The 27,860-nt window shown below is 41.7% G+C and overlaps 2 protein-coding genes across 2 annotated transcripts in view; one reads left to right on the forward strand and one right to left on the reverse strand.

Moving 5' to 3' along the window:
• tm6sf2a (transmembrane 6 superfamily member 2a) overlaps window positions 1-27,860 on the reverse strand; it is a 112,218-nt gene that overhangs the window by 77,482 nt on the left and 6,876 nt on the right. The gene's annotated exons all lie outside the window — the stretch shown is intronic.
• Window positions 1,604-27,849, forward strand: LOC139214598 (neurocan core protein-like). Its single transcript, XM_070845486.1, has 20 exons — window positions 1,604-1,676; window positions 5,875-6,078; window positions 7,285-7,467; window positions 8,092-8,266; window positions 9,323-9,450; window positions 10,262-10,546; window positions 11,050-11,193; window positions 11,330-11,407; window positions 11,501-11,658; window positions 11,747-11,909; window positions 14,658-15,394; window positions 15,428-15,806; window positions 18,817-18,933; window positions 22,987-23,100; window positions 25,054-25,105; window positions 25,324-25,430; window positions 25,552-25,634; window positions 26,098-26,242; window positions 27,353-27,535; window positions 27,731-27,849. The coding sequence occupies exons 1-20, from the start codon at window positions 1,604-1,606 to the stop codon at window positions 27,847-27,849; spliced, it is 3,627 nt and encodes a 1,208-aa protein (XP_070701587.1).

Raw genomic sequence — 27,860 nt, forward strand, 5'->3', positions numbered from 1 at the left:
AAATAACACAGGGACTGGACTTGATAAAACACAGGTTCTCTGACACACTGGACAAGACAAACTGGCACAGGACAAAGGGAGACATGGACTATATATAAACACACAAGGTAAGTGAACACAGGTGGAAACAATCACGGCGACAATCACATAGGTGAGAGGGAACGAGAGGGAAACATTAACTACAAAGTAAAACAGGAAGTTACAAGACAACAAAGACATGAGACAAGATTAAACTAAATAAAAAAACAATTCAGAGACATGACAAATACCTAAAAGACTTGCTGGCAAGGCTCTGTCCAATTTTATTTGTTATTATTGAGCATGTAATGAAAAGTGCCCCGTCACTCTCCTAACCAGCTTTGCTGCTGAGTCTGGTCGTCATGTAGAAGGTATTTCAATTTGCAAACAATTAACTCTCCGATCAGAAAACACAACTCCCCACTCTCTCTTTATGATTGGTCAAAGGGTATTAAATCTATTTCTAATCTAATCGTTTTTTCTTAATGTAGACCCTTTAATGCCGTTGCTGTAAAGGTTAACCAGCGGATTGTTTTGGTCCTAACCATAGCACATTATGGGCCAACATCTTGAGCACCCATACTTTGTTTAAAACTATGTTTTAAAAAGACATTACTCCCAATCCAATGTGCCTTTGGATTTACTCTGTGAGGATAGTAGAGGCACCTTTGACAAGGGTAATCATTTGAATAATGCTGCTGCCCTATTCTTGTATACACGTTCATTCTCTATGTATGCTGCAAACAAACGTATGGTGGGTTTAAGTGAAAACCCCCAAAAATTAATAAACTAAACTTTGTTTTCATGTCAGTTACCATGGATTTGAGTTGATCTAATCAGCTTTGAAAAGGTTTTATAAACCAAGCAGCTGTGGACTTTTTTTTCAGGTGCGTTCAGGAGCAAGCTGCCCTTCATCTGTTAAAACATGAAAATCACTCAACTGTTTCACCCGACGGAGAAACTGACTGCATTTATATAGCGCTTATATCCAGAGCACTTTACAAATTTGCTTCTTATTCATCCATTCACCCACACTCACACACCAATGGCAGTGAGCTACCATGCAAGGCACCGACAGCAATTTGGAGTTCAGTATAATTGTATTTTTAAAGCTCAGAAGTTTCATCTTAATGTACTATAAGGTGCTGTACATGACTGTAGGTTTGATGATGGGAATTATAGACCAAGTACCTTTTGATGGTTTTTTAGTATGGACTTAAAACAGACTTACAGTATGTTGTTTGATTCACTTCATCAAGGGCAAAGCATGTTGATGCTGGACACAGATGCATGCACAAATGTATCATCTTATTGTATGACTCCGGATAATATGCTTACATGAATGAATATTGTACACTAATAACATGTCAAATAGCTGCAACTAAACTGAGAGATAAATGCATATTTACAGGACATAACAATAAAAAAAACATGAACTTTATTGTCTGTAAGACAGCATCTAAAATGCATCAAAGGATATACAACTATGTTGAATTTCTGCCTCTACTTACTGACTCTGTTCCTTCTCGATCCTGCCTCACTACACTCCTTTCTGTTGTCTCCCCTCTGTCTCTGCAGGTCCAGGATGGCGCTCAATCTGTGTGCAGCTGGGCGGCAGATCCTCTTTGCTGTGATGCTGCTGCTCTATTTAGGCTTGGGTAAGATCTGCTACCTCCATTCCCTGTTTTCTTCAACTGCTACATCTCCAGAAATTAATCAGCAGTTTCTGATCTGAAGAATAAACTGTCAATTGTAGCTAATAGAGACAGCACATGAGTGGGTTCAGCAAAAAGAAAGAGGGAAGGATAGAGGACAGAAAACAAATGAAAGGAAGGAAAGAAGAGAGGAGGAGCAGCTGGACTAGAATTAAAAAAGAACACAAATTATTTTTCTATACACATAAGTACACAAGACAGGTCTTTACTAATTTGAGAGTTGTAAGTGAGAGCTGACATGCTGAGGATGTTTGCTGACATGCTCGGTGGGATTGAGCTGGAACACCTCCAAACCCATTTATGCAAGTTTAGTCAACCATCTGTTCCATTACAACTATGCATAAAATTCACAATCATGGAACAAAAAGACAAAACATCTCAGAGCTGCAGGTCTCTGGTGGATAGTATCGCAGGTTTGAGGTCCCACATGCAGCCTTCTGACTGCCTGTAGTAAAGATAATTTCCTATCTTTAATTACTTTTCCTGCAATTGGCATGCAGGATGGTAGCTGGTCAGCCAAAAGAGAAACTGCATTGCTCATTTCCAAAATTAAAACATTACCTTACCAGTCATTGTGCTCTGACAGCAGGAAGTCATTACTCCACATTCAATTTGTATTTGTGCATTTTTGTTGCATAATCCAGGATCTAAAAGTAAAAAAAGTAAACACATCTGCAGGACCAGACTGGAACTTGACTACATTGAACTACATTGACTATGCGACACGCTTATGTCTGAAGGTGGTGTAAAAGCTGTCGAAACATTATATTTTGATTTATTTCACTTGTGAGTCTGTAATTTCATCACCAAACTGGGACATCTGGATAACTAAATTTAGTGAATGAGATGCGATGATGGACAGATGGCAAACAGTGTAGCAGGTTAATGATGAATACTGCACTGCACACTGGTTCACAACATGATCAGCCAGCTTACAAAAACAAATTCAATGTGAAGGTCTTTGTTAAGCATTTTTTTGACTTAGATGATAGATACGTGCTCAAATGATATTTCCGGAATTTATGAATTGACAATAATACCTGAAGGTGCCAGTAAACATTGGATTGTGGGATACAAAGAGATGCAGTACACCAGCCGTGTACAGCTGCATTTCTTGGAGTTGGAGGAGCGTCTGAAATGGGATCATGTAATCAGCTGGATGATGAAGGCTACGTATTTGCTCTTTAAGGAGTAGTTCCACATTTTGGAAAATACGTTTATTTGCTTTCCTATTCTTGTATACACGTTCATTCTCTATGTGTGCTGCAAACAAATGTATGGTGGGTTTAAGTAAAAATCCCCCCCCAAAAAAATAAACTCAACTTTGTTTTCATGTCAGTTACCATGGATTTGAGTTGTTCTAATCAGCTTTGAAAAGGTTTTATAAACCAAGCTGCTGTGGAGTTTTTTTACAGGTGCGTTCAGGAGCAAGCTGCCCTTCATCTGTTCAAACATGAAAATCACTGAACTGTTTCACCCGACGGAGAAACTGACTGCATTTAGAGTACTGCAGAGTACACTAGAATATGACACAGACATGAAAGAACAAAAAGTTAACACTTCCTTTAGCATTTCTGTGGACAGGATCCTTTCAGTTGTTAACAAGGATTTTATTTAGCCCAGGCATCTGGGAGAGACAGCTAGCCTGGCTCTGCCTTAAGGTAATTAAATCTGACTGCCAGGACATCTAAAACTGGCTAACTAGCACATTAGCACTAAACCTGTGAAGTCACCAGGGACCTAATGGAGACTCCAGGAAGTAACTGTCCCAACCGTGAATGGTCCTGTCAACACTTTAACAAATAAGATATAATTTGTTAATAAGCTTTACAAGAGCTGGTAGACAGATTTTGTAATCATTTGTAAAGTTGTTTCATCCTGTTTCCAGTCTTTGTGCTAAGCACAGACGTGAGAGTGGCATCCATCTTCTTATCAAACTCTCTGCTAGAAAGCAAAAATAGTATGTTTGCTGAAATGTTAAACTAGTCCTTTAAAATGTGGACTTGCCAAGATGTAACCACTGAGTATTTATCTGTGACTGTTAGCTCTGTGAACTCTGCCTCTCACCTAAAGCGTGCTGGGAAAGAGTCCAGCCTCATATGACCCTTAAAGCATTAAGTGAAACGACTGCAAAAAATGAATATAGAATATTCTAAATATAATTTAACAAAAGAAAATCTTAACTAAAGGTCCCCTTACTAGCTTTTTCTAGTGCGTTGAACAGCAAAACAGCAAACTGCTGAGAAGACTGTTAAAGAAGTAGACATTCAATACCGTATATATATATATATATATATATATATATATATATATATATATATATATATAATGATCGAATTTGCTTGAAATGATTGGCGAATTAGCCAGTTTAGGTTTAGTTTAGGAAACACTGAAACCCTCCTTGCTGTTGTTTGCAGCCCAAACACCTCATTGGACTGACAGGAGTAAGAGATGGCATCTGTTAATGATAAAGTGTGTCCTTTCATGTCACTTCCAGCTCTCTTTTTAAGCTGTTTTTCTTTTGTCCCATCTGTCACCACCATGCTACGAGCTACACTTGTCATCCAAAGTCTCTCAATTTCCTCCTTTCAGTTTCTCAGACTTACAGGTTTTTCCTCTCTTTTCCTCTCTTCCTCCATCACTCTGTCATTTGTGCTCTCTGTCTTTTGCTGGCTCTCATGCTTTTCCTGGTATTTGCGATTCTGCGATTACATCTGATTCGGGGGGTAGGCAGCGGGGGTGTTCTTCAGCACAGAGAGGTGCTCTCAGGGGGTTAAGCTTGTGAAAGTCATCCAATCTAAATGCAGATGGAGATATCTATCGGTGATTCAATTCCACCATGAGTAATGTTCAAAGGTTTTTTTTCTTTTTTTTGCACCGGTTCACTCGTTATGCTCATTTACTTTTCTGCAAATTGGTGCATTTGAATGGCGAGGACCAGAAACTAAAACAAATGCAGAAATCCCTGTGCACATTTGTATTTAATCCCTTTAAAGCTTTGTAATTATGTCTCCTGCCTTTTTGTTTGCATGTTGACAGAGACTGTTGCATCCTACAGTCCATATCACTCCATAATTTTGTGAGCAGAAACAGCTCATGAACTTGCTACAAAAGCAATTTGCATTTTAACCATTAATTTTCAAGGTAAATGAAATTTAACAAAAACTCAACTTAAGTCAAGTTCCTTTAACTAACTTGAGTAAAGTTGATTTTTCAATTGCATCTTCATTGACAGATGGACTATGAGATAGTATTAAATATCATGGCGGTAGCTCAGTTGTCATTACGCAATACAAATAAATTTAATTTATGTTGTTAGAAAATGTATTTTGTGTTTAATGAAAACAATCTCCTGTATAATAAAGTGTAATAGAATAAACAAATCTTGCTTGGTTTGTTACAGTAAGATGCATACAGGGAAAAGAAGTAATTGGTTGGTTGGAGGATAATGTCTGTACAGGTGATCTTGTTGTCATGGTTACATTGAACCTGCATGTCATGGCAACCAGACAGAGAGAATTGCTGATATCAATCTGCAGACACCCAACGCTTACAGTGGCACTGATGCTTCTCTTGCATGAATTAACTTTAAATTAATTAGTTTGAGTGACAGTTGGAGTGATTTTGGATTGTAAATTATGCGTATAAATGAATTATATTTGCACATCTGCCGCCTCAAATTGTCCCTTGTGGGACAAATAAAGTATTTTGAACTTGAACTTTATTTGAACACAGAGAGAAAAAACATAACAGGTACGTAAAAAAAAGATTATATACTGTTTACCTGTATATAATTGTGTGTGAGTGACTGGGACCTGTATAATCCTTTGCTGGGATGATAAAAGAAGTTCCTTGTTCTTGTGTGGAAATATGAGTTTGAAGTTGCTAATGAATCCCTGAGGTCTTGTTAGCACATGCCTTGGTTAGAAGCTACAGTAAGCCTACACTTTCTGTATATCTCCTCTACTTCTAAGTGCAGAATACTGTACAGCATTTATAACTGACTAGCAAACTTTTTCACGTCTGTCAAAAAGTATTTATGTGGTGAATCCATGTTTTCTTCCCTCGTAAGCAAAATGTCGCCCAACATATTTACTTGCATAATCTAATTATGTTCTGTTGTGTTGTTCGTCCTCCCTAGGTGCAGCCTCCTCCATAGTGAACATGCGTAGGATCACCCATCCTACAGTACAGCAAACGCTGGCAGGCAAAGCCGTCCTCCCCTGTGTCTTCACCCTCCAGACCGGCTCCTCCAACCAGCCTCCCCACCTCCTGTGGACTCATATCAGGCCACCAGCAGGAGGACAGGCGGCCCCTCTGGAGCAGATTGTGCTTTCTGCTAAAGGTAAATCAAAGACACGATGATCTGGTTTAAGATCTACATCACTCTACTTCATTCAGTCTGATAAGGTTTCTACAGGTACTTGGAGAGCACACTTAAAGACGCACCAATCAATGCTTTTATATTAACACTGGAACAAATGACTGTGTATGCTAAAAAGCGCTTGTTCGCAGACAGTTATCACTTGACTCTGCACTTCCTCTCAGCTCAGAGTGTATAATGAATTAATCTGAAAGCCTTGCAAGTAAAACAATGACAAAGAACTTAACAAGCTGACTATAGCAGCTCCTGGAATTAAAATGAGATAAACCCTCTTAGCAGAGGTTTTCCATGGTACTTGTAAATCCTCAGAACCTCCCTGAGTGAGGATTTTTGTAAAGTCATGGCCACATGTGGATTGATTTTATCTATCTATCTTTAAAGATTTGGCATGTTTCAGTTCATTGTTTTTGTTTTATGGCCTACAACTTTCCTGTTTTGGTTCACGGCCAGTGCTCTCATCAACCTTGTTTTCAGATGCAGCAGGCAGGCAGCTGTTTAGAGAGAAATAGCTCCAAAAACCAGCCGCACCAAACAGCAAACATAAAGAAAAGTCCATAGACAATTGGAATTCATTTATTGGAGTTAGTTTGCAGTTCATTACTTTAAACTGAATTATTCAAACAAATTCAAATTATTAATCAGATTTTTAGCTGGAAAGTTTTTTTCCCTCCAACATCAAATGTTAATGACTAAATGTGTTACAATCAAGTGTATGTAAAGGTATATATATATATATATATATATATATATATATATATATATATATATATATATATATATATATATATATATATATATATATATATATATATATATATATATTAGTTAAACTCATATAAACTCTACTAAAATGCTTCATCAAAAGTGGGTGTGGTTTGATCACATTTGATTGATTTGATTGGTTCATATATGTACGTGACATCATGTTGTTCCAACTGAACTCCGCCCACGTCCAACCGGTCAGGAAAAGACAAAAAACACAAAAATCTTTCACGGGAAGCAACAAAAACTGTTGGAAGACAGTTGTGTTCATGTAATAGTAAGAGGCCCATTGAGAAAATGCATTTTCTGGGCCTTTAACCCATCTGTTCACCAAATGTACCTTAGAAAACCTGCAGGATACCAATGGATACTTTTAATGAAGCAACCTCTCTTTCTGTGCCAAAGGTGATGTAATCAAGGTGAATAAGGCTTTCAGCGGGCGTCTCATGCTGCCAGGATACACTGCCAATCCTCTGAATGCTACCATGGAGATCTCCAGTCTCCGTACCAACGACTCAGGCACTTACCACTGTCAGGTTGTCATGGGTAACGACTATGAGAGAGACACTGTGCCCCTGGTGGTCTCTGGTAAGTTCAGCAGCCACTGAGCCACTGATGGAGATTTCATTGTGAGAAAAGTTTAGTGCCACAACTCCCTAAAGGAAACATTGAAATGGAGCAGAAATGCTGCTGACAGACTGAGCAGCAGTAACAGAAAAAGACTTTAAAACTCTTCTTCTAATTTAATTGAATTTTATGTTTTATTGCATTCAATTCTTGCTATGCTAATGACAGATAGATAATGGCAGCTTTAAAACAGGAGCACTGCCAACCACTTTTTAGTTTTTTTTAGGTTTCATTAAACACTAATAACATTGATTCATCATATCAATAACGACTGATACAATTAATGTAGCTTATTGCTGTCTATGCTTGTGTTGTTTGTGATATCTAGTTTTCCACTTCATTAATTGTGTAATTCTTTTAATTAAAGTGTTTGGACTGAATACCACTGATAGTTTTTCTGTGTGCTCATCTGTGAAATTTCAGCTGAAACACTCGAAGTGTTCGATTGATCTGTTTGCGGCCACAATAATGTGATTATTGATTACATCCCACAGATTTTTTTAATTTCAACCCTGGCTGTGTTGGTATATCTATCAAATAAAGTCACAAACCCCTCACCACCTGTTCCTGTGTCTGCCCATGTAGGTGTGGTGTTTCACTACCAGGTTCCCAGTGCCCGCTACGCCCTCTCATTTACTGACGCTCAGCGGGCCTGCCAGGAAATCTCGGCTCAGATGGCCACACCGGCCCAGCTGTGGGCAGCCTACTATGACGGCTTTGCCAGCTGTGCAGCTGGATGGTTGGATGATCAGACTGTCCGGTGAGGAGACGCTCAATAACTTCCTTCTGCTTGTCACACCCTTGTAGTGTTGCTCGCTAGTTGAGTGAGTTTTGCTGTGCTTTGAAGCAGGGCAGCAGCTAATGATTGTATTTATTATCAATTAATCTGCAGATGATTAATTGATGGCAATCATTTTTTTTATGCATTTATGCTTAATGGAGTAGTTCATTCTTTTAGGAAATGGATTTTGCTTTCTTGCCGAGAGGTAGATGAGCAGATCGATACCACTCTCATGTCTGTATGGTCAATATGAAGCAACCACCAGTGGCCGGTTATCTTAGCTTAGCACAAAGACTGAAACCAGCTAGCATGGCTCTGTCATTTCAATTCTTTAGTTTTTGTGTACATTAAACACAAATATAATGTGCTAGCGAGCTTTAGGAGTGCTAGTCGGTGGATTTTCTTACTTTCAGACAGAGCCCTTGTTTCCAGCATTTATGCTAAGCTAAGCTGACCAGCTGCTGGTGGTAGCCTCAGATTGACCATAAGGTTGATATTGATCTTCTGATCTAACTCTGAACAAGGAGAATGAATGGGTATATTTTCCAAAATGTCAAGCTACAACTTAAGAAAGCAGATGATTAATTGATTATCAAAGTTGTCAGTTGACTCTATTTTGAAGACTGCTATGTATTAGTTATATGCCGGCTAATTCTCTAAAATGAGAACATTTGCTTTGTTTTATGTACTATTTGTTCCCTCTGTTCTTGAATCATCTGCTGTCTCAGTTAATATTCAATTCTACTGTTATGTCACCTCATCTGTTTCAGATTCATGTTCCTCTTTTGCTGCTGTTGTTTCTTTGCTGTTAATTGTATTTTAATTTATTCTAATCTGTTGCCCTTTAAAGGAGAATGCAAATAAGAATTTATTTTAAATGACATTTAAAGTCTTTATGAAAATTGAATTCTGCGATATGTGAGCTGAGATAATGCTCATACAGTAAAATGCCCACAAGACATTGCTACTTATTTTCTATGGCTCGTAAAAAAAAAAGAGGTTAATTCATGGCTCCCACGTTGGTTTTCTCCACAGCTATTCTGTCCAGTCGCCAGAGCTTGGTTGCTATGGACACAAGGAGTACTCCTCTGGAGTGAGGAATTATGGGAAGAGGGACCCGAAAGAGCTGTTTGATGTGTACTGTTTTGCAAAAGAACTGGATGGTACACATACACACACACACAGACACAGACACACACACACACACACACACACACACACACACACACACACACACACACACACACACACACACAGACACAGACACACACACACACACACACACACACACACACACACACACACACACACACACACACACACAGACACAGACACACACACACACACACACACACACACACACACACACACACACACACACACACACAGACACAGACACACACACACACACACACACACACACACACACAGACACACTACACATCAAAACCAGACACAGATTTTGCCTTTTACACTCATGATTGCATCATATTCTGTTACAGTATTAAAGGACAAGTCAGACCTTTCTTTTTTATACGTGTATAAGAACAGCAATTCATGTGTATCAGTCCATGACTGTAAATAGTCTCCAACAAATCCACCAGTTACACCTGTTTAAGTAATGTTTGGTAAAAACTGCAGTGCCCAGCTGTTTTAGAAGATCACTGAGTCTTTTTTTAAGATGACACCATATATTTGTGAGCTGTTTAAATCTTCACCAATAGGCTTGGGGCCACAGACTGGGTAGAGATATCAGAAAACACTGAGAGATGGGTCGCCACATTGCCGGTTTTCTTGTGGAATTTGTATATGTAGAAGCAGCTGTATACTTGAGTTATTATCAGACAGTGTAATGCGTGATTTCATAGCCTTTAGATGTAGCTACAGTATTTAACCCAGGTGGTCCCCTGCTAGAAATCCGACATGCATCATCTGCTTCTTGACAAGCTCCTGTCTCGTGTCTCGCTCCGTCAGGTGAGGTGTTTCACTCCTCGGTGCCAGGCAGGCTGTCTCTGTCCTCAGCCTCAGACCGTTGTGTGTCCCTTGGGGGGCAGCTGGCCACAGTGGGGCAGCTTTACCTGGCTTGGAAGGCCGGCCTGGACAGCTGCGCCCCAGGCTGGTTGTCTGATGGCAGCGTCCGCTACCCGGTGACCTGGCCTCGCCCGGACTGTGGAGGGAACCAGCCAGGAGTGCACACTGTTACACCCAACAGCACTGCTGACAACACCACGGCGCTATATGATGCTTACTGCTACAGAGGTATTGTACCATAACAGGAAAACCACTGGCTGAATTTACACACTATTTGTGTTCATGGAAAAGAAGGTTACTCATTATTGATTGATGCAGGACTCAAATTCTTTAATTGAAAGGTGTGGATCAAGAATGATTGCAAAAATTAATAAGTATCACTGCCATTTCAATCTCAATGCATGTGTTGATGTTGCTGTGGAATCATTCAGCGATTATTAAAGCAGTAACAATGACAGATAAATGTCATTGCCACAGTTGTAGCCATGGCAACACTGATTTCTGATCCACATTGTCTGTATCTCTGCGAAGCTGCTGAATTGACAGAAGCAGTGGGAGAGAGGAAAAGAAGACAGGATGTGTTGAAGTGAAATGTCAGCTTTTATTCTCTATATTGTCTAATATTGGAAAATTTCTGCGAAATTAAAATGCGATTAAGCTTTGACATAAACTAGATAAAATCCTTCAGCAGTTGCCATGTTAGCGGCAAATCTCTTCAACTTGTTTCCCAGGTAAAGTGAAGGATTCAGGCTCCATCTCTCAGATTTACTCCTCCCTGTGGAAGCCTTGGAGCTACCTCACAGGCTCAACTGATGCTGACTCCGCAGGGACACACATTCCTGATGTGACTACACAGCAAACCACCGCTACCAGAGGTTTTACACTTGTCAACTAATCTACAGCATGAAGCAGCTGATTAATCACAGAACAAACCATCCAATCAGTAAACACAAATACAGTAAGACTATTGAACATACAATAGATGTGTTTTTTGCAAATACATCCTTGCAGGGTCCTCAGATGGCGGCCATGTTTCACCTTCAAACTGGACAGGACTGGTTGACCTGGGAGAGGAGACCTCCCTTCTCAGCACTGATGCTTGTAAGGCTGATTTCTAATTATGTGTATTTATCACAAAAGAATGTGGATCCATGATAATAATCCAACTGATTGCATCCTCAGCCTCAGACCCCTGGTCCTCAGAGTCCTCAGGGTCGTTTGTGACCCTCCAGCTAATCCCAGGACAGACCCTCTTAGACTGGGGAGAGCCACTGGAGCCTGGTCCCGACTCAGAGGAGTTTCTCCGACCGCCGGTCCACCCCACTCCTGCTGAGAAGAAGGTCGGTCTTGGTTGAAGCGTTTATTTTGACATTTAAAAAAACTGAACCAGCATCACTGATTCAGCTGACCATCCACTTATTATCCCAGGTGATCTCAAAGATTGTCAAATCCATTTGGAAGCCCTGGAGCTACCTGGCGGGGACTGAAGATGAGGAAGGAACCCAAGCGCCAACTGGACAGGCAGGGGAAGAGGAGATGGCCAAGAAAAAGACAGAGGAGGAGTCAAATCCATCCAGGACATCATCAGTTGGTGAGTGGATTTAAACTCCTCCTAATGTGTGAACTGATATATGTATCATCTGAGATCAGTGCTTATGTCTGAAAACAGTGGGAAAAAATAGCATTTTGGAAACATTTGGAACAAAGATGAACAAATATTAGATAATTTGATTGTGTATTTGTCTCTGGTGCTGTCTCACCTCCACCCATATTTAGCTCCTGTGTTCACTGCATTGTGAAATCCACAGCACGCTAAAAAATAAAGCCAGTTTAGTGTGTTGTCTGACATATTTGAGTGTTCTAAATGTTCTCAGTGTTTACATATTACGGTACATGTTACATTTAGCACAGTATGTAGTGTGGAACAGGGACACAGCCACAGCATTTGAGTTATAATGCAACCAGCGGACATGATGGCAGTGTATGTTTATGAGTATGTACAGTATGCTGAGCATATTTCTGTCGAGGAGCTAATTGGCTCCGGTCTCTGATGTTGAGAAAACATCAGTTCAACACAACAGGAATAGTAAGTCAATTGCGGTACAAACAAGGCGCTGGATTGAAGTTCATTAGAGAAGCGGAGTGTTAATAAGGGGTAAAACCAGCGGAGCAGAGACCTCGGAGCCCCGGCATGTGGTGAGGAGAGTGTGTTGAACATCAAGTCTTTCTTCTGCAGGAAGCTGTAGGCAGTGATTTCCCTCACATCAGGGCAAAATGTTATTCATCATTAGCCTCCATGGAAAATATTACAGTAATTATCTGATGTCTAAAAATGTAAAGGATTAAATAAAATACTAAATGCTTATAAGGAGGTGTATGATGTCTTTTACTGTGTCTTGTATGTGGACTGAGCAGCCACAAACCTGCCATACAAGCACTACAGCCAATGGCTTAAAAATGAATTAATAGTATAATAAAATAATAAATAATAAATTCGAGGTCTGCTTCAAAAACAGAACAAAGTCGCATAAAAATCAAATGATGATACAAACAAATACAACTGGTATACACTGATATTTATTTAGTTTTATAAGAAAGATCAATGCACATTTACTTTTCATTAATTGTAGGAATTTGGTCTGCAGCTGTTATAATTTTATAATTTGGCTTTCAGCATCCTGTTACCCTGTAACTTCACATCTTGTTCCCTTAATGTCTGTACCTGCATGTATGTATTGGTGTGCACTGTGCTGTATTGATATAGTGTTAGTACAGAAAATTGCACTGTAAATTAGGAGGAATTACACTGTATGTTACCCGTTATAATCTGAAGCATTACTGCCGATTCTTATCAAAGATGCCACTTGATGCCACTTCAGTATCTTTGGTTAGATCCGATCTACCCTTTTTAACCAAAAAGACTTTTTATTAAGCCCTCATCAGATTGTGAGCTTTAGGGCACAGCTGGGGATGTTTCGCAATACAACCAAAGCAATTAAAGCTTATCGTGTTTTTTCAAGAAATATGTTTTAATGATGTATAACATCTTTTTTTCTCCAAGATTCAGGAGAAGCGTGTTTGCTTTTGTGACTGTGGATCTTTTGTGGCATCCTAAGCTATTGCATATGTAGGTGGGACAGTGTTACATTCAGGCACAGGCACTGTGGGTTGGAAACGTCAGGTTTCCTTCAAACAGGGATGCAGGCAGATGATGGAAAAAGGGTGAAATTCGGCTCATCAGCCGGTATTCCTCCTGCCCATGTCCTGGGAGCCCGGCAGGTTTACAGGTCTTTATTTGCTATAAAAGGATAAAAGTGGTTTCCAAATGGCAGGCGTCTCTGTGTTCAGTGTTTGTCGAAACTGTATTACAGAGTTGTTGATTCAATTCTGAGGCAATATGTGAGGCTGAGGAAGTCTTCACTCTGTTTGGCCTGTGACTGTGTGTGTTTGTATCTATGTGTGTCCACATGGAGCTTTTAGACCCTCACCCATGTTTTCTTTTTTATTTATTGTTGTGGCTATTTTGAATGTAAAAATGATATGCCACATCTATTTAAAACTGTATCAACAACAATTGTGACTGAGCTCTCAGGTTGCAGTATTCGTTTTTTTGGCTGTATTTGCAGACGTTGGTTGAGGCGAGGCTTCCGTATTTGTTTATTTTTCCAGGGACTTCTGTATTGTTAATAATCAAGTTGAATATATCTGTGCTTCAAGAAAGAAAGGCCAGTTTATTAGTTGTAATTACGACTTGGATGCGGACTTGAATGGCATTTACACGTCAGAAACTGGCAATTATGGTAACTCTGATATGACATGAACGCGACGTTATGTTGCTTTGAAAGCTCCACACCTTTCAATGCTTGGACCTTTCAAACAAGCACCTTCTGCTAATTGGCCAACAACTCAATGCAGCTCACCTGTCTCACTGCCTTTGTAGGCGCTATAAGATAGTTTTAATTAGTTTACCCATCCCTTTAGTGTTCTCTGGTTGTATGTATTCCTTTGACAGTAATGTTTAAGCAGCTGTAGAGGGAAATGCTCAGCACTTTTCAGACCTTTGCTTTAAATGCGTTTCTTCACAGTGTCCACAGATGTTTGCTTGCTTTTGTTGATAATATTGAGGCGTAGACGTGCTGGTACAGTGATAGAGAAAAACAGCTGACGGATAGCTCAGACAGCTTAGATGTGTTTGTTTTGTTTCCCTTGGCAAAGCAGAAAGAATCCATAAGACGATTTTTACTTTGTTCGTCACTCTCGGCTTTGTCTTTTCTCTGTGTCTGCAATAATTGCGCTCCTGACTCCCCTCTGTCTGTTCTTTTTGTTGTGCCCTCTGCAGGTTTGTCTTCTTGGGAAAGTTCATGGTTCAGCAGCCCCTCCAGGGAAAGCTCTACACCAGCCAGTGAAGAATCACCCACTCGTCTGGCATCTACTTTGGCCGCCTCCACTAACTCTATGACTACAGAGAGCAGCAAGACTTTAGAGAATTCAGAGGTGCTCACATCCACTGCCTCCAGCTCTGTACCTGAAATATCCTCATCCAGCGGCGAAACCTGGGTTCGTGTTGAAGGGTTGACCACAACCCAGCCAGGTGAAAAGAAGGAAGTGACTGTGACCTCTAGGGCCAGTGGCAGAGGTGGCAGGGGCAGGGGGAAGAAGAACAGAGGGGAGGACAGGAGCAGAGGAGAGGACAGGAGCAGAGGAGAAGAGAGGGGTAGAGGAGAGGAGAAGGGAAAAGGAGAAGACGAGGGGAGCGGAGAAATCGCCGGTGCAGAAGCAAAAGGAGAGATACAAGTTTCACGGCGACCAGTTGGAACAAGTAAACCGAGAGAAAGATCCAGAGAAAGATCTAGAGAGAGGGGCCACAGGAAGGGGCAGTCCACCACTACTACGGCTACCACTACCACTGCTAGTCCTCTGGAGCTCACGGTGATCACCACAACTGGGTCGGAGAGTGCTGACGTATCTACATCTAAGTCCCCGTCCACCGCTCCTGTAGAAACCCCTTTGTTGTCGATCTCCTCAGATCCATACCAGTCCCTCTCCTCATCTTCGACCCCATTGCCATCCGTCACTGTGTCCGTGTCCCCATCGTCACTCCCAATCCAGTCCTTGTTTGAATCCCAGTCTCCCTCCGCGTCCCCATCTCTTCCATCCACTTCCGCACATTCATCCAGTTCTCAAACCCCATCCCTCCCACCCTCACCATCCCCATCTCAAACAGCAGGATCACGAGACCCATCTCCATCTCCTCACTCAGACAACCAGGACAGCTCCACTAACCCCCTGACTTCGCTTAACTGGGTCCCAGTGGAGAAAGCAGTTCTGAACAGCTCTGTGGATTATCCTCCATTACTGTCGGGACCCCCAGACGAGGAGGAGCCTGCGTGGTCTCACGCTGTGGGCTCGGGGGCCCTGTTACCTGGCAACATGGATGAGGAGAGCAACAGAGGAGTCAACATCAGCACCACAACTGTCAGCCCAACAGGTTAGCATCGTATGTCTGTTCTCCGACGTCTTGTCATCCTGCTGGTCGGCTTTATTTGATAAGTATGTCCACATATCTGTGCATTCACTTTAATTAGTCCATGATTTTGTTATTCTTACACAAATAGCACCGTTTTGATTTGACAGCCTGAAAGGATAATCCAGATGATTATTATGATGGTAGTTTCGAGCATCACTTTTATTGGAAAAAGTACGTTTGTTCTCACCAAGTTAATTGCAGACATCTGTGAATGCGGCAGCATCGCTAAAAAGAAGTCTGTTCTAGTTTTAAGTACACTGTTGTCATAACTGACAGAAATGAAGGCAGACAAAAATAACTATCCCTTAAAATTACCTTTTCTTTTCCTCCCCTGTGGTCTCTCCTCTGGTCAGAAAAGCTATGCAGCCGGGGAATACGTAATGAATTCTTTGAATGAATATGACAGTGGTGAACACTGTCATATTTATTCAAAGAATTCATTGCGTATTCCCCGGCTGCATAGCTTTTCCGACCAGAGGAGAGACCACATTCCCGCCACCGTACACAATCTGTTGATTAAGTCTGCAGCACGGTATATCTCTGTGAAGCTCCTGGCTACCGACCTGGCTTACCACGTATTTTTCGCTTGATAATGAGAGCTCATACAGGAAACATCCTATCACCCGGCGTTAGAAAGCCCGACGGGCATCATGCTATCACACATTTCTATGGTGATTTATTTTGCTCCCTTTGAAAGCGGCTCATGTCTGTGGCAGGCATGGCTGAGCTGCCTGCTGGAAGTGTGAGGAGTCTGCGGATGGAAAACAGCTGTAAACTGTATCGACAAAAAGCCGAGGGCAACCATCCAGGCTGCTGGTGTAAAGTATGAGGGGTGATTGATTGACTTAGAGCCTGGAATCATGCAGGCAGAAGGCTGTAAACACACAAACACGCAGCGATATCTTTGCTACACAAACAGAAGAAGTGGATGGATGCACTCCTTGGAGATTCAACCAGAATAATGACTTTCAGCTTACATCTCTCTCTCTCTCATGTTCACACTCACTGCTCCAGTTCAGTCCCTTGTGGCTGGGTTTCATGCTGGTGGTCAGTGTTTTCTCTCCTGACTGGATCACGGAGCACTTCATCAGTCAGTTCAATCAATGAGAGGGAAGAGAAAAAAGGGAAGCCTCGGGCTGGATTCAAGAACCTTCAGCAGCAAAGCACATTGTTCTCAAGCACATGCAGACACACAAAGCCTTCAGCTTTCTTCCCATTATCTGAGCTTTTCAAACAGATTTTTATCACACCAGCCTTGTGTAACATTTAAATTGCAGCCAGTTTCTTTGTCTCCACCTTCCTCATCCTGCTCCCCTGCCTTCACAGAAATGTAAGCGCCGTCTGTGAGGTCTAGAGCGCTTATCCGAAAAATCACATTTCCCAAGTAAACTATATTTCCACTGTGTCTGGAACTGTGATTACTCAAAGCCAAGGCGATGTGCGATGTGCGGATTAATACTTTGAGGAAACCCAGCGCTGCCACTGCAAAGTATTATCCCCTTACTGTCCTATCTCTGTAAACTTATTAGTTGGATTTTGCTGTTGCCAGCTTATTGTTGTTGTTTGTGCCGGTGGTGTCAGCCGCTGTGCAGAGCGAGGGACAGTCCACTCTGTCAGCTCCTTCTACAGACTATTGATTTTTCTGCACCATTCGCTTTAATGAACGGCCAGTCGCACAAGGTTTATCTTTCACACACACCAACACGCACACACACACACGCGCACATTCTGTAGTAAATCCGCTTGTCATAACAGTTGATATTTGTCAGGGCGTGCCATGACCTTGACTGATGCAGAGGGTGCAAGTGCACTTCAGCCTGGACTCATGTACATTAAATGAAATGCATGGCTGGTTTTAGCACCCGACTTCAGCAGAATTCAAACCACAAGAAGAGGATTCGCTCGCAAAACTTAGCATAAATCTATAGAGCTGATGCTGTTAAGAAATCCTGCTCTGTCCCAGAGTAGCTGTGATCGAAAACCCTCACTCTCTTTTTTTTTGTGTCCATGAACGTTTATTTTGCCCAACACAGCAGCCGGCATGATGATAATTCAGAGGATGTGAGCTTAAAATGTCTCCTTCTGGGGAGTTATTGGACAGGATCAGCCTCAAGGCTAACCATGGCCAAGGTATTGATTTTCGCTGATCGCACGGTGTGAACACAAACACACAAACCAACACAAGCATATGCTGTCAACCTCACACACACCACCCCCTCTTAAGCAGTCCTCAGTGTCAGAGAGAGCTGGCAGAACAAAGACTCCCACAGCCGAGCTTTTGCGGTCAGGATGAACGAGTGGTGCCTTTCAAAGACCTTAAGTCGCCATAATGAGTGGCTCAGGGGAGAAACACGTGGTAGTGTGTCAATTGATATGGAAATTCGTAATTGTGGAAGGAGACCACACACGCACACATTTAGGGGGTGAATAGCAAGGCCGAGGCGCTCAGCGGGAGGTCTGCTCGTTTCTGTTGAGGATGGCTAATGTCTGAAGTTCTCACGCTGCCCACTACGCTCAGTGGAGTGAGCCAAGGCCTCACTTTCCATATGGTAACCATGACAACTGTGGCTGTGAGTGGATGGCAAGGTTGAGGCTCTCCGGCTTCTGATCCCTTTGAAAAGAAACAGAGTGTGAAATGGATATGCGTGTGTTGTAACCACTGGTTCTGGCTGCACTGATGGAAAATCAGGATACCATGTTTCTTTTCTGAGTCATACATTGATTTTATATTTATTCAAGATCAGAGCAGTGCTGATGGAAATTGTGCTTAAGCCATCTGACTATAGAGGATCACCATGGAAATGAATATTTTACACTTTGTTAAGCTTAGATACACCTGTTTTATCCTCACCAAAAGAAACTGCATTTACAAACAGAAAAAAAAACATTCTCTTCCACAATATCACTAATTAACTCCCTTATTTTGAATCCCTAAATTACCCCTCCACCCCCACCCGTCTGTCTCTTTCAGTCGACGTGGAGCCCTGCGTGACAAACCCGTGTCTGCACGGAGGAAAGTGTCTTCCTCAGGGAACAGGCTACAGCTGCTACTGCCCACAAGGATACGCTGGGGAGAACTGTGAGATTGGTGAGTGATGCTTACACACACTCACACATCCCACACAAACATATACACACAGGGGCATAATAAAGGCAGCCCTGCGTCAGTCTGCACATACTGACGTAAGGTTGTCAAACTGGCAGGTCAAAAGGCCGAGCTGTCCATCACACTGAGAGAGCAGGTTAAATGGAGGCTGCGGTCAAAGGTTAGGTTCAGACTGTCAGAGTTGTCCGATGACGATGATCATGCCTCAAGGTCAAACTATTGGCAGCATTCATTGCCAAGGGGTGTTTTTTTTAATTCCTGGCTACAGTAGAGTCATGTAGCACAGACAGAAACGATCAACTTACAGTCACTTGAATTTTTTAGCCAAATTGATTTCTTGTCCCTGCAAAAATACCTGAAGGCTCTTTTTAAGTGAACCAAGTCAATGCATCTTACCAAGCAAATCAATTGTTCCTCATCCAAAAACCTTTATGTACAGCAAATTAAAGGGAAATCCAGTCATAGGAGTTTAAGATGCAAACAAAAGAGAACACATAACCTCCATGTGCACCTGCACATGGAGGATGGCTCAGAGGTGCTGATCACTGTGATTTCACCTTTAGAGGTAAGAGATAAGATACCTTTTACTTCAGGGGGGATAAGGACAGGGACAACAGGCTGCCATATTGTACAGAACCAACTGTGACCTACATGAGCTGTAAGACAAAGAAGGACTGACAGTATCTAGATTCAAAATCTTCCCAATCAATGCCCCTGTATCTACATGTAATTTCCTCCTAGATCCTCTTTCTTTATGCTGATTTCCCTTTTGTTTTTCCTGTAGCATGTTAGGGTCAGGTCTGAGTTGTGCTTCTACATAGAGATGTGACTGTATTCTGCTGTAGTGGAAGCCAGATTTGATCCTGTGTCTTCAAGGCAAGAATAAACATTTGAACAAATGGCTGAAACTGTATTAGCTTGTTGTATTTGGCAGATGCCACTTATGCCGACTATAATCGACGGCTTCATGAGTCATGTAAACTAAATATCATGTGTACCAGAAGCACTGTGAACAAAACAGACTGTACTGTCTCTGAAACCACAAACACTGTGAAAAGGTAAAATGAAAGTTTAACACAGCAGTATTTTATTGGATAGTTGATAATGTCAAGCCAGACAGGAAATGAGGAGAGAGATATCGGCTGCGGCGTACAAAACAGGTCCCCGGACAGAACTGAAGGCCAGCCGTTAGTGTTTCTGTGATGTGCACCTTAACTGTTCGGCCACCAGTGCACACACACTGCTCTCCATTTAAGTGAGGTTCCCCGTCCTTGCCGTTACAAAACAACTGGCACACTGGCCAAATAAAACACAGTTCAGTCTACCTCTCACAAAACTCCACCAACAGCTTTTCGTAATATTTCCACTTGTTGAAATGATTTAAAGGCCATAGGCACCCATTATGAAAAATACAGGTGAGATAACAAATGACATGAATATGAGCCGTCATTTTGCCACAATTGTTTATACTGAGATTGCTATGCTTTTAATATCTGTGGTTGCAAGGCGGTGTTGGAAATCACTGAGCAGGCCTGCTTTAAACGGGATGTTTATATAAATGTGATGAATATCTTGTTTTTCCAGGTATTTGATTCACTGGATTATTAAGTAACAGATGTTACATATACCACGATTGAAGATTTTGTCCATCCACACCTACATCCAACTTTAAAACCAAACCGATCCCCTCACACACTGACATTTTCTTTTGAAATGCGAGCTTTGGCGTAGTCCATTGCGACCCAAAGCAGACACCTGCACAGAGGTACTGTGACACTTTGACGTGTAGGTTTAAATCTGCCTCAAGGGTCCTAATTTGTTCCTTAACATATGCTCAGCTCGTTAGGCAGCCATTCCTCAAGGAGGCGATCACTTTATGAATAAATGAACCACATACTGTAACATGCTTATCTGTATGTGCAGCACCATTTGAGCTGTGAACACCTTAATACTTAGTGAGTGCCAAGTTTTGTCTGTTCAGTGACACAGACAGACCGACGGGTGGACGGGCAGACAATCAGACTGACAGGCAGCAGCCGATGCGTGGGTATGCTGGAAGGCTTTGTTATGGATTTGCAGAATTTGCAGTATTATCTCTCTGAGGAGCAGCTTCCCCTCTGCATAATGGATGAGGGGGACGGGGGGATCAGACTTTTTGTATCGAACTACAAAGAGCCGGACTGATTTTACTGGGGAGAGGAAGTTGGTGATGTGTGCTTGACTATGAGCTAGCACATCTGGGGTCATTCAAGGTCACTCCAGTCGTGATTAGCTTGGGGGCATTTCATATTCAAATGACATGTTTTTAAACTACACTGTACTATACAGGTTTGTGTAAACAGGCCTGAATGATTACTTGTTCTGGAGGAGCCATTTTCTCCATCACTCTTCAGGAAATTCAGCCTCGGCGCTTTTTGGCTTAACGCTCTAATGTGCGGTTTTCAGATGAATTTTCTCTAAATATTCGGAGATTATCTCACAATTTGAATCAAAGCTTTAGGCTGAGTTGGACCCACAAAGTTTCAGTGTAACCGCTCATAAATGAAAATCTGATTTCATTTCACCAATTTTAGTTTAGTAGCTTTGAAATAGATTTGATTTAAATTGCATTTTCTGCCACACTCACACGTAATTCTTGATACTACAAAAGTAATGCTTTTCCAAATCCTACACATAGTGGCTGAAAGTGTTTTAAACCAGTGAACCACGTTGTCAAAGAAGGTTATTCCTTTCATTTTACAGACAAACAAAGTATTCGAACAATAAGAAATCATACAAGAAAACACATTAGCATAAATCTCTGGTTTCAGCTCCTATTTCTGTTCTTTTATTTCATTCATCTTAAAAGAGCTGCCATTTTTGTACACAGATAAACAGCCTCTGCTGACAGGTCAAAGTTTGATCAAACCTTAAACATTTTGAAGCGACAGCAAAAACTACTGCTTTAAGCGGCGAAAATTGGATTAAATCACATTTAGCCCCACACTAGTACCCAGCAACATACTTTATTGATGAACTGCAATTTAGTCCAGATTAGAAATGAATCCCTGCCATTGCAACCAGAACTCAGTGTGCCTAGTGATAACAGTTTGAAATGAAAGTCCTGTTTAAGGCTAAAGGTCATTCTAGTTTGATCTGTCTGACACATTTAGCTCCTCGCCGCCACTGACCTTTTTCACTGTTGAGCTTTTAGCTTGGAACTAAGTAACCGTTAAGATCAGAAGAAATACTTTGACGTAAGTTTGAACTTTGAAGTAGTTTTTTTTTTTTTGCACTCTTGCTGTGAGTTTTAATAGATTTCTGCAGTCCTGGGGTATATCTGTTATTGTGGGTCCAAAAAACCCCACAGTGGTGAAAGAAGATTACATGCCCTCCATTTACGGTGATAAAGTGATACTTTATGGATCCCTGCAGAGAAATGTTCCTTTTTGCTTCTTTTTCCTCAGAGAGGTTAAAGAGCACAGTTAGCACAGCAGCCCTGGAGCTGGTAGGGTGTCTTTTGTTGCTTGGGGCCTTTTCAGCAGAGTGGATGGCTGCCAAAATGGGGACTTGAGCCCAGATCCTCTGGTCAGGTTCAGCCTCTCTCCAAAGGTATGCTTATGCTTGAACTGCCACAAAGGAGAAGCAATGCAATCTGCAGACTGCTATTTCTTTTTTATTAAATGGAGACAATGGATGAGAGACAAAAGAGATTAGACATACATCGAGTCAATGTTGCGCTCTGTAGATACTTAGAGAACAACGTAAAACCACTTTAAAGTGTCTTCTTCTGTGAGAGAATGAGAACAAACGTAAGGGGGATTAGACTGTCGGTTTGAGTTATGATCCTGTACTCATCAACATGGACACATTTCAGTGTTTAAACCAGGACTAATGACCAGCTCATCTTGTGTCGCTGCTTGAGTGGCAGCAAACGCCTGCGCAGTTTTTCCTCCATTATGAACAACATGTCTTCAGCAGAATACATCCTTTTAATTTGAACTCTACTGAGATCTGCTGCTCATCTGTTCTTGCTGCTGTTTTTCCCCCTCACAGACGTTGACGACTGCCAGTCAGAGCCATGTGAAAATGGAGGCACTTGCATAGACAAGATTGATTCATTCCTCTGCCTTTGCCTGCCCAGCTATGGAGGAGACACGTGTGAAAAAGGTGAGAGTGAGAAAACAGCACACATGCACAGGGATGAAGACCAGACTACTCAAAGATGTGTGCAGGGGAATTATCCTGCAGTTTTTGTTCATATAAAATGTGATTGGACTGTGCAGCAGCAACAAATTCAGAACACTGTTGCGTGTGCAGCCACAGTGGTGAACGTGTTAAGATTCCCAGTCATTTGATTCAAGCAGGAAAAGCTTTGTTGCAATCTGTGCGGGTGGAAATAATCCTGATCAGTGTGCAGAGTCTGTTACAGCTATATGTCATGTCACAATATCACAAAGACGCATTTCTCTGCAGCTATCAGACAGTGTATCTTTATGTGTCACAGAGCTGCACGGTGACAGAAAGTGACTGAAGCTCCTGCAGGCACAGTGACACACTGTTTTCCAAGCATCATTAAGTAATTGGACAGTTTTCAGTCAGCATCCTACATACTTGCACACATTTCCATATATCTGTAAGGTGACATGACATGATTTAAAAAAAACATTTCTGGGGTGTTTAGTGTGATAGGAATACTGAGTGTGTATTATGTATTGTATGTATTTTAAAGGTTCCCCATGGAGTTTTCCTGTAAACAAGCAAAAGTTATGTTTACATTCACTGTTTACAGCCATGCTGATTTGCAATCTCCTTCTTCTATGCTCTTACTGGAGCATTGCCAGGCTTCTGTGTGTTACTGCCACCAATTGTCGATCAGAGAAATGGAGTAAAACAAAGTGAAATTGTACTGAGGGCTTGCTCATGTGCATGGAGAAAACATGAGGAACTACATTAAAAACGTCGCTCAATAACCTAATAGATGTCAAGAAATCCACAGGTAACTTTAAGCATAAACATTTTTCATAGTACTACAAAGAGTAATTGTTGGCAAAGTAAGAGCTAATACAGATTTAACTGAAGCAGGCAAGCAAACTTTACTTCCATAGCTGCCATAGTTTTTATATACAGCACTCAAAATAAGCAGAATTCAGTGAACAACCATCAAAATACAATCATGAAATCAAGAAAAAATAAATAGGTTTTTTAAGAAATAGTTTGGGAAATATGCTTATTTGTATTCTTATTGGACAGATCAAGGATATCTGTGTCCCCCTGTTTAATAGTCAGTAAATAACAGAACAAAAACAAGGATGGGCAGGCAGAGAAATAAGCCAGAGAAAACAAGCAGGCAACAAGAAGGCTTTGTTGCTAAATATAAACCAGGCTATGGAAGCAATGAAGGGGCTGGGTGCAAAATAGTTTGATGCAGACGATCTAATGACAAAACAAATGGCAAATTGAGATCTGTGCCAGGTAACAATGAGGTGTGCGGCGTTAATTAACCCATAAATACAGGGTTGGCAGTCCATAACGCAACAAAAAGGGGTCTCGTGAACATGAGGCAAGATTCACACATGTGTCTGCGTGGTAGGAAGCACTAATCAGGCCCCATACCACACACTCAAACCAACGACCACAAGAACACACACACACTCACTGATTCATCACCTCATTGGATTCAGCCAGCTCCAGCTCTGATCTGTCCTCCTTGTAGGTGTATGTGTGTGTGTGTGTGTGTGTGTGTGTGTGTGTTGCAGCAGTAGTAATGAGAATCAATGAATATCTAACCTTTGCAGTTATAAATGAATCCACAGGCCTCTGTGTTATTAATGAATACTAATAGTGCAGAGAGAGGGCCACATGTGCTGTGAATTGAAAACGAGCCTGTATAATTACAGTTCATGTATTTAGCCTCTCAAGATGCCAAAGTCATATGTTTTAGTCTTTATTTGCCAAATGAGATAGAACACTTGGTAACACTTCCTCCCTCCTCCCATCTCATATACAGCATTTTATCTTACTTCCTGCACTTTACTCTATTCAACCACGAATTCATGTGCCCTTCAAGAAATTATTTTAGCTTCTCTCATTTCCCCTTCTCTTTTCTCTTCATCTTTACAGACATAGAAGGCTGCGAGCACGGTTGGAGGAAGTTCCACGGCCACTGCTACAGGTAGGGATGATGAAAAACCGCCTGTGCCGTTAAAATAAATTGAGTCACAATATATTTCCCTGCAACCACAGGTGCCTCATCTATCTGCATTACTCTTTTATACCCTGGAGTTATTTGTGACATACTTACTGCAGCGCTCTGTACCATTTAAACTTGTCCGGCTGCATAATATATGAAATATGAATTTTCATATCCACTTTCACTGCGTTGTCCCACAGGTACTTCACACATAGACACACCTGGGAGGATGCAGAGAAAGACTGCAGAGAGCACAGCGCTCACCTCAGTAGCATCATCTCAGCTACTGAGCAGGAGTTTATCAACGGTATGTGTGTATTTCTGTTGGTTTTGTTTGGTTTTATTCCATCAAATAAACAAGAGGGTGAAGAACAAGCAGGCGTTTTACAAAAGTAATGAAGGACATAATGAATCATTGTTTTTCACAGGTCTGGGTCATGACAACGCCTGGATCGGACTGAACGACCGCACGGTGGAGGAGGACTTTCAGTGGACCGACAGCAACGACCTGGTCAGTCATCAGATTTGAACTGTGCTACCATTTTTCAACACTTGAAAAAAACCTTCAAATCCTACGTTTTTGTTGATAACATTTGTGAATTTGCAACAATCAAAACTGCTAAATATGAGAGAAATGTGACATCGCTTTTTTCCACTGGAGCCTTGCTCACTTTAAACCAGAGGAGCACAGAGAAAAAAAACAGAAATAAATTAGTCCCTTGTTAAATAACCAAAAATGTATTCATAAAGGGCCATATTACTCATAGTGAAAAATATGTTTTCAGAGCCTTTAAAGCTTTTAATTCATATCATTTAAATTAAACCTCTGTCCCCATTTATGTGCAATCTTGCAAGTGGCGTTCATCTGAAAGTAACAGTGTTCATCTTTGGAGAGAAGATTAGAGATTCCCAGTCTGACGGTACTGACAAATGAAAGCAAATGCAGCTGAATTCTGTTGTTTGCTGTTGTGCAGGTATATGAGAACTGGAGGGAGAGCCAGCCGGATAACTTCTTTGCAGGTGGGGAGGACTGTGTGGTGACCATTGCCCATGAGGATGGCAAGTGGAACGACGTGCCCTGCAACTACAACCTGCCCTACATCTGCAAGAAAGGCACAGGTAATGTAACGCTGCTGGAGTGACTGTAACCAAACAGAGCACCGATCAACAGTAATTTGCCATCCATCCTTGTTTGACAGTCAGGTTCAGTTTGACTTTCTCAGCAAATCAAGTCTTCATATATTTTTATTGCTTGTGTGTTATCACCAGCTGGCCACGTGTTAGTCATCAGTGTTCGTCATCAGTTCTTGTGCTCTTTACGTAGAAAAGACTCCAGGGGCTGTTTCACGTCCCTTGCTCTTTTTCACTATTTAAGGTCACAGCAGCAGAATTGACAGCAAACACAAACTTAAGTGAAGGTTGCGATTCAGTCTCAAACTTTTATTGATTTTTGAGGGCAATATCAATCTTAATCCTCTTCTTATTGCCGGCTTGCTCTCCTTGGGGATCAGTAACAGTTGCGCAGGCAGCAGAGCAGTAGTTGTAGTTATTGCCATTTAACTGTCTTGCTCACAAATATGATCTGAAATTCCTCTAAGCCGTTTAATCAGGTTTTCCTAATGCTCATCCGCACGCTGCCGACCTGAATGTGATTGCGTTGAGATGTTTGTAGGATGCGAAGAAAGCTAAAGATGGAGAAACTCAGAAGAAACGGAGGATGGTCAGGAGGAGTTGGAAAAGGAAGAGGGGGAAGACGGGGGGGGAAGGATTAAATAGTGTGAGACTGTTTGTTTGTCTGGCTGCGGTCTCATGGCTCATGGCTTTGGCTGTACTCCTTATCTACTGTATGGACCCGTTACCTCCTCCTGGCCTCCCCACAGCTCTGCTCAGCACTTCAGATGCAGCAACAAGGCTGCCATCTAGAGGCAGAACACACCTGCAATGCTGTGCCTTGAAATTTTAATTTGGTGAAACCCTAACAATGTGGACAGTGGAGTGATATTTGTCTCATTCGCTGCACATTAGCTTTTGTACTTAACAGACACATAATAAGTGGAAGTTGAGAGTATGATACTGGATGTTTCATCATGGGGGGTCATACATGAGGTAATGTTGGTAGAACCTGGACTTTTGGCATCATAAATGTCTGTGGATTGATGTGAAATAGATACTGGATATATATACTGACCTTTATTCATCTGATTAAGTTGAATACAATTTTTCCCACAGTGTTGTGTGGGACCCCGCCCGCAGTGGAGAACGCCCATTTGATAGGTCGGCGGAGGTCACACTATGACATCCATGCAGTGGTTCGCTATCAGTGCTCTGAAGGCTTCTTCCAGCGTCACATCCCCACCGCTCGCTGCCGGGCTGATGGGAGCTGGGAGAGACCCAGGATCATCTGCACAAAGTGTGAGTGCTCAGTGTCTAGTTTAGAGTCATGTATGGCGTCTGCCATCATTATTTGTTGTGTAGTTAGCTTTCATGGTTACATATATCCTCAAAAACACAGTTTGATTGCACAGAAAGAACCAGATGATAGTGGTGACATGTATCCACTACAGTACATGTATCACATAAAACCCATTTGTTTCGCTCCACTTTTAGCCCGGCGATCACACCGGTACAGACGTCACCACCACAATCAGCACCACGAGCGCCGCAGCCACAGGAGACACGGAGGAGAGGGACACAAGGCCAGAGGGGACGCACACAGCTACTACTGAACCAAATAATA

Source organism: Pempheris klunzingeri, chromosome 15, assembly GCF_042242105.1.
Source record: "Pempheris klunzingeri isolate RE-2024b chromosome 15, fPemKlu1.hap1, whole genome shotgun sequence".
NCBI classification, from domain to species: Eukaryota; Metazoa; Chordata; class Actinopteri; order Acropomatiformes; family Pempheridae; genus Pempheris; species Pempheris klunzingeri.